The 12,931-nt window shown below is 35.4% G+C and overlaps 1 protein-coding gene across 8 annotated transcripts in view; it reads left to right on the plus strand.

Annotated features, from left to right (window-relative positions):
* Positions 1-12,931, plus strand: part of THOC2 (THO complex subunit 2) — a 129,760-nt gene that overhangs the window by 75,108 nt on the left and 41,721 nt on the right. For all 8 annotated transcript variants that reach the window (XM_072816488.1, XM_072816484.1, XM_072816489.1 and 5 more), the window contains exons 12-15: positions 60-255; positions 11,302-11,343; positions 11,775-11,905; positions 12,004-12,105. In XM_072816488.1, the coding sequence (XP_072672589.1) occupies positions 60-255; positions 11,302-11,343; positions 11,775-11,905; positions 12,004-12,105 (471 nt within the window). The remainder of the gene's footprint in view (positions 1-59; positions 256-11,301; positions 11,344-11,774; positions 11,906-12,003; positions 12,106-12,931) is intronic.

Raw genomic sequence — 12,931 nt, forward strand, 5'->3', positions numbered from 1 at the left:
GACTGTGTTAACTTAAAATGGAGTATTGTAATACATATAAATTTTACTTCTTTTTATAGAGTTGGCGTTCCTAAAGGTGCTAAAGGTTCACCTGTTAATGCTTTGCAAAATAAGAGGGCACCAAAACAAGCAGAGAGCTTTGAAGATTTGAGGAGAGATGTCTTCAATATGTTCTGTTACCTTGGTCCTCACCTTTCCCACGATCCCATTTTATTTGCAAAAGTGGTGCGCATTGGCAAATCATTTATGAAAGAGGTAAGATTTTTTTCTTCCAAGCAGAAAACTAAATTTTGAAACGAAAGTATTCTAGGTATATTTGTCTTATGTGTATCTCTAGAAATAAAAAGAAAGTTGAATTTACAAATTGAATTTACAGAAAGGATACGTTGAGTAAAGTTTGGGGAAAGTCCATTGTGTCCTAACCAAACACACACACACACACACACACACACACACACACACACTCACACACACAGTCCTTTGTGTCCTAACCCCCCCCCCCCAACACACACTTTAGGTAGAATATTAGTCAAGTCCCCCGCATAGGAAAATATACATTGTACAAGGATTCCTTTTTGAATGTCTTTATAATTTTAGTGGTCAACTCAGCTTTCTTTCCCCTTACTTTTCTTCTACTCTGTTATTTTCTTGGCTGCAATTTTGAATCGTGATTATTTGTATGAAGTCAGACTGTTGAGGATCCATTCTTTTCTAGTAAACTTTTTATTCAAATAAAATGTACAGAAAGTAACACATCATAATTGTACACCTCAGTGACTTTTTCCAAACCGAACACCCAGGTATCCTCCACCTGGATCAAAAAATAGAACACTACTCCAAGTTTCCCTTGTACTCCCTTCTACTTACTATTCTAAGGGTAACCATTTATGCTATTTAAAAAATTTTAAATCAGCTTTGAGTTATAATTTATATAGAGTAAACTTACCAATTTGAAGTGTACAATTTGAGGAGTTTTGACAGATGTATACAGTTGTGTGTCCAGCACCACAATCATGGTAGAGAATATTTTTATCACCCCAGAACGTTCTCTCTTACCCCTTTGCCTTCAATTCTGTCCCTTTGTTGCTGGTTCCTGGCAACCACTGATAGGCTTTCTGTCACTATAGTTTTGCTTTGTCTAGAACCTTATATAAATGGAATTGTATAGAATGTACTCTTCTCTGTCGGGTTTCTTTCACGTAATGCTTTTGAGATTCATCCAAGTTGTTGCACGTGTCAGTAGTTCCTTTATTGCTGACCAATATTATATAGATATAGCAGAGTTTATGTATTCACCGGTTGATGGGCATTTGGGTTGTTTCTAGTTGGGGGCTATTAATAAATAAAGCTGCTATGAATATACCTGTACAAGTCTTTTTTTTTGGGGGGGGGGGCGTATGTTTTTGTTTCCCCAGGAATGGGATTGCTGGGCCATATGGGTAAGTGTATAACTTTTTGCCAAACTGTTCCAACATGTGTGTATCATTTTGCATCCCTGTATATGACTTCCAGTTTGTTCCACATCCTCATCAGCATTTGTTATTGTCACTCTTAAATTTTAGTCATTCTGGTGGGTATGTAGTGGTACCTGTTGTGCTTTTAATATACGTTTCCCTGATGATGGGTGGTTTTGAGCATCTTTTCATATTCTTCTTTGCCATTTGTAATCATCATATATTGAAATGTCTATTCAAATCTCTACTCATTTTAATTGGGTTGTCTTTTATTATTATTTTTCTGATTTGCCTTTTTATTATGTTGTCTTTTGAAAAGCAAAATTTTAAATTTTGATTAATTCCAATTTAGCAGTACTTTTCTTTTATGGTTTTCTCTTGTGTTCTAAGAGATCTTTGCCTAACTCAAGGTCTTAAAGCAGAAAAGAATACGTAATTTCTTTTCAATTGTAAAACAAGGCTACCAAAAGTTAATCTGCAAATTGTTAAGCACAAAACAGTTTTCTCCAGTGTTTGGTGCTTGCATCTAATTTTAATTTTTGACAAAAATAATTTATCAGCTGTTGTATATTAATCCTTTGATACCTGAAGTATTTGATTTGGCTTTTAATACTTAACTGATAGATTTATTTTGATGCTCACAAATTTACGTTGTGTAAAGGTACTCTAAAGAAATCTACTAAGTTTATTACTATAGAAATCATTTATTATATAACATATAGAAAGGAAGTATAGTGATGTTTCATTATCTTAATTCTTATAGTCTGAAAGGGATGAGTCATGTTAACTAGTGCCTGTTCAAAGAACAAAAGGGTCAATGTCTTTCCCAGTGCCTCATATTGGGAAGCATATGAAGTTAATCTATCCAGTTACTGATGATGTTAACATTGATCACTTGGTTAAGGTGATGGACTACCAGGTTTCTCTAGGGTACAATTATTTTTTTCCTTGATTGTTAATATAGACCTTCCAGGGAGATACTTTTCTGACAATGTAAATAGCCTCTTTCTTATCTTACCTTCACCTGCTAATGCAGTTCTTTTTAACTGAACATCTTAATGTTCAGATCTCTTGTTCTGAAATTCTTTCTTTGGCTGTATTATAAACCTGTAAGCAGGAGACCAAACATTCAACTTGTGGAAGTCCTGTACGTAGACATATGCATGAACATATGCCTAAACATAGACAGTATTGTTACCAAGATGCGTAGGTTCTAGAGCTGTCACCCTTCCCCTCTGCCATCTCCATCGCAGCTCTCCTGTACCTCTATTACAATTGTGCCTGGTCCCTGCCCCTAACTCCAGTCTCTATTTTTGCAGAGGTAGAAGGGCAGAAAGGAAGAGGAAAATGTTTATTTTGATTACAGTGTGAGAAGAAATCTGTCTTCTCTCATTGCTAAGGTTGTGGTAGGAAAAGTGAACCTTGCAAATGATCTGAATTAGAATTTTGGTTTATTTTTTACCCATAAAGATATTTCACTGTAACAGATCATTTGTCCTGTGTTTATAGGTTTAAAAGGCTTTTGTTGTGTAGCTAGGAATTTAACTAGGGTTTATAAGACTGTTTCTAAAGGGAGAATGTGAACTTTGTTCCAAAAATATAATTAAATTTCTTGAACAATTCATTTATAAGCTTGGGGTTGCTTGTATATATAACTTCTGCATATTTTGAAAATGTTGCTTATGTACTTATGCCAGCTGTCACTTAATGGTCTTCTAGCTTACATTTATTTGTAATCATTTATTTCTGTGTATTTTTTAAATTTGAGGTACATAACATAGAACCATCTAGTACAGGGATCTTCAAACTTGAGCATATGTAAGAATCACCTGGAGCTCATGGTAAAACACATTGTTGGGTCCCATCCTCAGAATTTCTGATTAGTAGGTCTGGGGTGGAACCTACTGAAGGGAATCTGCATTTCTAACAACTTACCAGGTGATGCTGATGCTACTGATTGAAAGACCAAACTTTGAGAACTGTTGTTTTAGTATATTAACCAATATTGGTCTTTATTTTAGCCTCAAAAGAGGGGGTAGCCCTAAAGAATATTTCTATATGAATGGACAGATTTTGCTATTGTTAATTTTCTTTAATTATAGAACATAGCTTAAACGCACTCACCTGACATACTTAAATGGCTTTGACAACACCTGCACACCTAAAGATGAATTCCTTGGTGCTTTTTTGCATCCAGCTGATGTTAATGGATTAAGTTGTTTATGATAGTGGCAGCTAATATTGAGCTCTTACTGTGTGCCAGGTTCTATTCTAAGTACTTTATGTGGATCAGCTAATTTAATCTTCACCATACCCCTTATGCTTTAGGTTAATTGTCCCAGGTCATACTGTTAATATGCAGCAGGGCTGAGATTTCAATCCAGGCAATTTGGATTCAGAGGCCAAGTTCAAAATCATCATGCTCTCCTGCCTATACAAATGTAGTGAGTGTGAAATGGAAGAAATGATAGGTTATCTTAATTTTGCAATTCTTGAAATTCCTTGCTATTTTAAATGAAATCTGTTAGTAGTATTTTATCTCTGCAATCTGTGTTCATCTTGGTCTCTGTATCTCATCTCCAAGCTTTTCTTGTTTTATTAGGTTCATTCTTAATGTTTTTTTTCTATGACTATATGTAGATACTTGTGGAGAATCTGCCTCTGTCCTTTGTGTTCTACTTTTGTCCACACTAAGTTCATTATCTTTTATATTCTTGCGGGGGGGGGCATGCTATTTATGTTCCCATTGTAGTCACAGCATTTCATTTTATCTTAATATGTATAGTTCTGTTCACAACTTCTTTCTGATAGAGTGAGAGTAAATCCTTTTACCTTTCCTACCTTATTTATGACCAGTTCTCGTCTCTCCAAGCTGCGGTCTGAGTATTGGCTTCTCCTTTCAATCTTTTATGTAGTCTGTGATAGGGGAGTGAATGAGCTCAGTGAGGCTGAGTGTAGTCCTCATTTGGAGTACCTCTGCTTTCTCTTCTGAGATACTATTACCTATCCTGTACTAGGCATGTCTAGCCAAGTGGGTATCCCAGCTCCCTTGGGCTTTGATTCCCTAGGCCTTCTGTGCACAGTTCCTTTGAAAGATAGCAGGTTTTAGCAGCTGGTTCTTCCTTTTCCCGAGTCCTGCTGAGCAAGTTTTTCCTCAGTCTACTCACTTACCTTGCAGGTCTTATTGCCTAAAAGATTTTGTTGACTTATTTTCCTTTGTACTACTTCTGGGATTGGGTTAAGGGCAGGTGCCATACCACACTGTGTGGGACCAAAATCATGTGTGTGTGTGTGTGTGTGTGTGTGTCCGTGTCCCCATGTCCCCGTCCCTTTGAAGTTAAATAGCAGAGTTTCCTCTTATTTGGTTGGTGGTGGATTTGCAACATTAAAACAACAGCAAGGCATACCTTGTTAATTGCATTAGGGATAGGGGACAGAAATTCTGTGTATATGCTTCACTCTGTCATCTTAATTCATTTATCTGGTCAGGCTGTTTCTTGTGTTGGCCTTTCGTAAAAGCCAAAGTGTTTTATATTGATTCACAGATGAAGCTTAGAAACCTAGAGTGAGAGGGTCAGAATATTTCTTAGACTGGGCATTAGATGATATTAGGAATAGCTAGCTGGGATAATGATATTGTGGTAATGTGGAAGAATGTTCTTCTTAGGAGATGCATACGGAATTATTTTGAGATGAAATATATCTGCTATGTTTTTTTTGTGAATCAAAAAGGCAAAATGTTAATTGTTGAATTTGCAAAGTAGATCTGTGTTTATTGATAGTGCACTATCCATTGCACTTTTATGGAAACTTGAAATTTTTCATAATAAAAATTGGAGTTGCTAGGGACAGAATCTATATTAGACCATTGATTCCAAAGCTCTAGTTTATGAAACAGTTACTTTAGAATTTTGGCTTGATGTTTACTTTTTTTTTTTCTTTCCAAACTGAAGATCTACCCTAGTTGTGTAGGTTAGAGCTCAAAATTAATATTCTTTTTGGATGCAGGGACAAGTACAGTGGAATTATGCCATTACTTGTGCTTAATTTTTGTGAATGTGGCCAGACTTGTTCCATCAAAACACTCAAGTGTGTATACCTAGGAGTAAGGGTGAAGTTGGAGAATTTTTTCCTCTCAGTTTGGTTCAGTTTCTCGTCCTTTACCACATTCAGCAGGAGTCTAGTTTTTTTTTTTATAAGATTTTATTTATTCATGAGAGACACAGAGAGAGGGGCAGAGACACAGACAGAGGGAGAAGCAGGCTCCTCGCAGGGAGCCCGATGTGTGATTTGATCCCGGGACCAGGATCACCTCTTGAGCCAAAGGCAGACAGACGCTTAACCGCTGAGCCACCCAGGTGTCCCATGAGTCTGGTTTTTAAAGTAATGTGTTTTCATGTGACTTGGCCACTAAATGCAAGCCAGTACTTCATTTCATGTTCACATGACTTCATGTTCCTATCTCAGGTTCACTTAACAGTGATTTCTTCTAATACTGTAGGGGGAAAGACCAGTCTTGTGTTGGAGTGAAATGAAAGATAATGTGTCTGTTACTCTATAGATAATTTAAGGGACTTTTAAGGGTAATTGTGAGTATATGTCATTTCCATTGTATGCATTGACTTTAGAACCTAACTTGCCTACGAAGAGTCTTTATTTAAGGCTGTCCCCCAACCAAAGTAATTAAGGCATTACACATTGTTAGGTTAACTGGTTTCATCAGGATGAGCTGCTAGCTGAGATGCTAGCTGCTTGGTAGTTCTGTGACTTTTAATCTGTCTGGACACTTTTCTAGGCCAGAAATGAGTGGTAAGAATATTTGCCTTATCTAGTTCCTGGGGTTGCAATGAGAATCCAATTAATGTCTCAACATTAATTAGATACTAACGTTAATTAGGCACTAAACTTTAGAGAGTTAAAGTTGTCATGAATTCTTTAGAACATAGTAAGTTAACAGCTTTACTTTTGTAAGTTGTCACAACACTAGCTTTTGATGATGACTTAATGATGACTTAAAGTGTTAATATACTTTCATCTATCTCTGTTTTAAGTAATAGATACTACTTTAAAGTAGCAGCTTCATTTCCCATAGGAACAGATTTGATTTTTATATATGAATGCCTTTGGCTTCTTTCAGTGTAGTGGTAATTAGATGTCCCCCTCCCTTTTATTGTGGAAATTGTTGTTATAAATTGGTGACAAATCAACATTTTTATCAAATAAAGGAAATTTAAAAAAAAGATTTTATTTATTCATGACAGACGCGTGCGCGCACACACACACACACACACAGAGGCAGACTTAAAACAACAGAAAGTCCTAGACTTCAAGCCAAGAACATAAACTTCCTTTTTTTCATGAGATATACACAGAGAGAGGCAGAGACACAGGCAGAGGGAGAAGCAGGCTCCATGCAGGGAGCCTGACGTGGGACTCGATCCTTGGTCTCCAGGATCACACCCTGGGCTGAAGGCGGCTCTAAACCACTGGGCTACCGGGGCTGCCCGAAATAAAGGAAATTTTTATTGCTGGGGTTTTGTGAGTAAACTACTTAGGGGTAGCTATGGACATGTCAGTTTCCAATTTTAAGTGGATATGTAAGAATATTTTTAAGACAATCAGAACCTTGCATTATAATTCTTAATTGTCCAGGAGATAGACACTGCTCTCATTGGCACTATATGTTAAGCCCCTCTATGTACTTTTGCTATTATAAGTCTCATACAAGGCAAATTTTAATCTACAACATCCTTGCTATTTAATGAGCCTGAGCAGGGAAGAACTGTTAGCATGTTTATATTTGTACTTATATTGTCACCTGTAATAATTGATTTGAACTAAGGTCACCTTAGATATTACTGAATATCTTCATGTGACAATTCTAATCAAGATGTAGAATCATAGTTAAAGTAATAAATTACAAATAGGAGGATCTTAATTTTTACCATTAGTTATGCTTTTTACTTAAGAGAGACATACAGACATAGATATTAAGCCCTAATAGGCAAATGTCGACTTTATGTACAAACAGTATAATTTTAAGAAGTATATTTCATACAAGAAAGAAAAGTAGAATTTTTAGTGTGTACTAGATGCACACTATAAGCAAATGATTCTGTTCCTCCTCTCAAAGACTGTTTCCTGAAATTGAACCTCAGTGTTCAGTTTCAGGAAAAAAATTCAGAAAGTATAAACATGATAAAATATTCGTGAAAAACTCTCCTCTCTTGAAGGTTTGGCCATTTGTCCATGCAGGGCGTAGCAGATGCAATTAGATTCCATCTGTATTCCTTTGGCTCTTACACAGCCAAAGGTTTTCAGCTGCTGGCACCTGCATCTCATTTTCGGAGGGCTTTTCTGGCCCTGGAAGCCTGCATAGTAAGTGTGGGAACTGGTATCCTGGAATTGCTGGAGAAGTAACTCACCTTGCCCCCTCTCCTCAGCTCTCAACCAGGGAAATGATAGGAGTTAGTGTGTAACTACCATGCCTTAAGATGGAATAATAATCCTGAGATGTATTTCTACACAGACCCTCAGAGTCCCCAGTGGGATTATAAGCTCCAGTTAACCCATAGGAATAATTTCCTACTGGTGGTTCTTAGGATTACTTGCCAAATAAACTATGCCTGTATTTGAATAGAGTCTGCTTTTGGGGAATGTAAAGGAAAACACAGGGGCATAGTCCTTTAAATGAATTCCATATGAAAACCTTAATTATCCCTGAAGATAGATTTACAGGGCAATTTTTTTGTTTTACAAAAGACTTCTTTTATGAGGTCCATTTATACAGAGAATTCATTTAAATAGATTACATATTCATTAAGTGCACCAGAAATACCTGTTTTTACACACAGCTCGTTAGAACTATGCTTGTGTAAAACAGCACAGTCTCATATCATAATGTTTTAAACAAAGTAATTACTTTTGGGTGGTGAATTTTATGAAACCAAGTATAGCTATTTAGCATTTTGTTTTGTTTGCTCTATTTTAATGTTTAAACCACTCCCCACAAGTCCATTTAATGCAGTTTGAATGCTACCATGTGGTAGGGAGACCATGTACTTTTATTGTCTAAACCAGGACACTCAAGATGGAAAGGCTGTGCTGGTACTTAATACTGGGATAAAAAGTGAGAACCAGCACATAATGGTCATCCTGTGTATATATAGATGACCATGTTATTAACTCTTTGGTACAGATTTTTATTTTTCATATGGATTTGTAGTGATTAAAAATGAAATGTGTTGGATGATCGTGCTTTTTCATTTAGTAGCTCTTTTCGGAAATGGTGCAGTATTAATATTACTGATTGTTTCTAGGTATTTTTTAAAAATTTAAGAGTCTGATTAAAAGATAAAAACAAAACTTTCAAACGAAACATTGAAGGGTAATTCATTTTTCTCTTCTTTAGGCTCTGTTAAACTCATAGTCCTGTAACTTAACCTGTTACAGGTTATATTTTCCTATTTCTGAGTTATTTTGATGGGTTTTAGCTGGATCCTTTCTAGCAAAAAGATTTTCCTTAGAGTTTTAAGATCTAAACGTGAAGTTCTTAGCCTAGTGTATGGCACATAGTACTCAATAGATACTAGTTAATCAGAATGAGAAAAATAAGGTGAAAATAGTGCTGTAATTTACTTAGATATAGCTTCAGGTTCAAATCTAGTCATAAATTTTAAGTATTTTTCTTTTTTGTTTCTTTTCTGAAATATAGTCTAAAGTAACATTTCAGATATTCATGGGTTAGAGATAAAAAATAGGACACTGGTAACAAGTTATCTAGTTAAATCTACAACTTTCCCCCAAGGTTTATTTCTCGACTCCCCAGAAGCTCCTCTCTTAGTGGAGGACCTACATTCTTTTTGTACCCACTACTGTTATACAGCCTTGTCATCTGATCCCTCTTTATAGGGCAGAAATGGAACCTGCTTGGGGCCATTCATAGCTGATGGTTTGTCTAGGAATAATTATGAATACTTAATTTTATTGAGACTTAAAAATTCAGTTCCTAATAGTACATTGGCAAGTGTAGTTTTGATCTTCAAGAAATCCTCAAAGATAGGAACTGTCTTTGTTAGTTCCTCAAAGATAGGAAGTCTGTTTATCTTTGAAATCCTAGTGTCTGGCACATAGTAAATGAATGAATGAAGTGGATGTCTTTTGTTCATCCCCTTCCATTTTTCCTCCCATTTTTTCCTGGACTGGCTATTCAATAAAATAGTATGGGAATGGAGAGTATTATATTTACTCTGAATTTAAAAGCAAATTAAACTAAATGAAAAAGCATCAAGGGAGTAGAATGTGTCTTTATATTCTTACCAAAGAAAAGAAAATTACTTGCCTGTACCTCTCCATTTACTTTTTGTTCATCTTTGTTATAGTTAGCCTTTGATAGAAATGTTTCTTACTGCTCTTCTAGTTTCATTGTGCTTTCTGTATTTTTCTTTTTCAAATGTTCCTGGTTATGAAATGTAGAGAATTGACAGAGACATTGCAAACTTAAATAAGTATTTAGTATGGGAATTAGGACAGCTTAGTAGGTAAGAAAATGTTTTATTTCTATTGAGAAAACTTTGTGTAGCTTTATTAGAATCATAGTATAGTAGAAAAGGAGTGGCTTAACTGCCTTTATCCCCAACATAAATATACTGTAAATCTAGTTCTTCCTAGTATGCCACCAGAATTAGCCCTCCCCCCCCCCCCCCGCCCAACCAAACAAAACAAAAAAGCGGCTATCCACTTTGTTTTTTGTCAGGCTACTCCTTCATAATCTCACCATTATTTGCTGACCAAGATACATGTTTATGTAACATTTTTTTCTGTGAAGGGGAACCATATCTTTTTAACCTTTAAAAAACCTTTAAAGGTTTTAAACCTTTAAAAAAAAGGGGGGGGGGGTTGTGTGTGTTTTCCCATCAGTGTGACAGCAGTCCTGGAATTAGTCTTATGTGAAAGTATTTTACAGAAGTTAGACTTCTCTGTAGTAGTACCCATTAAATTACTCAAGCATGAAAACATACATGCACAAAATACTCAGTTCTGCCAAGAAAATAATAAGCTCATTAGCTGCATGTTAGCTTTCCCCCTTCCCTCACTTGGTATTGAGTTAAATCTTTCCCAGAAATCTAGATTGTCCTTGACTGTCAGTGCCTCAGTTGTCATTTTGGCCTTTGCACACTCCTTTAACTCTCCACCTGCTTATACACACACAAGTATTACTATTTCACTTTGAATGAACAACATCAGCATCAAACATGGCACTTCAGCGGTCCACCTGCAAATCATTGATACAAAATGACCTAGGTTTTTTCATTCAGTCCAACTTACACAATGGTCTGGTCTTTGTCAGCAATATTACTAATATTTTGGGTTTATTTCTCATTGAGAGTTTAATGATGAATAAAAACAATTTAAATTTCTTTGGGTTTAATTCTTTTGCTATTGCTTTAGTTTTAGATTTTACAAATTCTGTAGCAGAAAACCAGAGCTTCCGGATGAAAAAATGGAAATGCATTATAACTAAATTATGCTTGATACAATCTTATAATAAATACTTAGATCAGTTTTAGGATGCTTTGGTTTCTGATAATGAGGTTGAGAAAAGAATTGGCTTATAAAATTGACATTTAAAATTCATGAATGTTGCAACTGATTTGGAAGTTAGAGATATAGGTGAAATTTTAAAATGTTAATTGGTAATACTGGCTATATTTAAAATCTACATTTGTTTAAAAAGTAAGGAAATAATTCACAACCTTGTACAAGTTAATTTTCAAATAAGATGCTAAATTGTGACATCATAATCTTAACCTTTTTGCATTTTATTTATAGTTTTTTTTAATTTTAGTTTCAGTCTGATGGAAGCAAACAAGAAGATAAAGAGAAAACGGTAAGAGACTAGAAAAATCTAACGTGTCTGATTTGTCTATATACAGCATATGTAAATTTTACTGTGAACAAGCTTAATTTTACTGTGCAAATATTTTGTATTCTACATGCTGAATCTAGCTTTTGGCATATCATACAGTTATCTTTTAAGATTGACAACCCCTGGTTTTGAGGATTACCATGTTGAAAAAGGAAGAACGATAATTAGAGTCCCTCATTCTCCTGCTACCCCTTTCCTTACCTCACCTTATTGCTTTCTTAGATGGGAGAAGCACAAATATCCATTGTGAAAAGAACAGTGATAGTGTGGGAAATTAGATGTGGGTGGTATGAGATCCAGGAATGGAAGTTTCTCAAAGGCTGATATAAATTTATTTTGGGGGGATTAATATGGATCTTTTACTAAAATAATTTTTCCTCCCTTCTTCTTAGGAAGTTATCCTTAGCTGTTTACTTAGCATTACTGACCAGGTACTACTTCCATCTCTTTCTTTGATGGACTGCAATGCTTGTATGTCTGAGGAACTATGGGGAATGTTTAAAACATTTCCATATCAGCATAGGTAAATACATAATATTTTTGTATTTTTAACTACTGTTCTAGTGCATTAACCTCCAAGTGTTTAACTTTTCCTAATTCTTCATCTCATCGTTTTTTAAGATACCGTCTCTATGGCCAGTGGAAGAATGAAACTTATAACAGTCACCCACTTTTAGTAAAAGTTAAAGCCCAAACAATAGACAGAGCCAAATATATCATGAAGTAAGTCTTAATTTATTTTTCTTTGTATTAGCCGAAAGTGTATCTGGATCTAATTTACTTTCTTTCAGCCAACTTCTGCTGTCTGAGTCTCAGTTCTGAGGAAGCCCAGGAATATTTGCTTAATGGTATAGCTGATTATATACTGCAGATAGAATAACTATCAATTTTTGTGTTTTTTAGCTCATTTTGACTACTAAATTAGTTTTTGTAGTTGTCATGCTTGCATAGCTGTAAAATCTAATCTTATTTAAATATGTCATATTCTAGGATGAAGTGTTTTTTTTTTTTTTTTAAAGGACAGCCTTTGCTCAGTTTGCAAGATACATTTAATGGCTTATACAAGGTGGTCAAAGTTCTCGAGATTTTCTCTACCAGAAGTTATAAAGGTTTTTCTTGCGTTGCTCTTGGCTCAGTTGGCTAAGTGTCTGACTCATGGTTTTGGCCCAGGGTGTGATCTCATGGGTTGTATATTGACCCCTATGTTGGGCTCTGTACTCAGCATGGAGTCTGCTTGGGATTTTCTGCTTTATCCTCTTCCTCTGCCCCTTCCCCTGCTTGCACGTGTGCTTTCTCTCTCTCTCTTTCTCAAATAAATAAAATCTTTAAAAGATTTTTCTTTTTTGGAGGATCTAATGGGATTATGCAGAACTACCTCCTTGAGTCAACTTTTGAAAAATTTCTGTTTTCATTTTGTGCTTTACTTTCATGTTATTAAAAACATAAGAGTGATGTTATTTTACTTCCTAGTAAGCTGAAATTTAATTATGAAAATTGTATACTTCAGATTGGAGTCAGTTTATATGCTGATTACACTGCTATCTTACAA

Source organism: Canis lupus, chromosome X (genome assembly GCF_048164855.1).
Source record: "Canis lupus baileyi chromosome X, mCanLup2.hap1, whole genome shotgun sequence".
NCBI classification, from domain to species: Eukaryota; Metazoa; Chordata; class Mammalia; order Carnivora; family Canidae; genus Canis; species Canis lupus.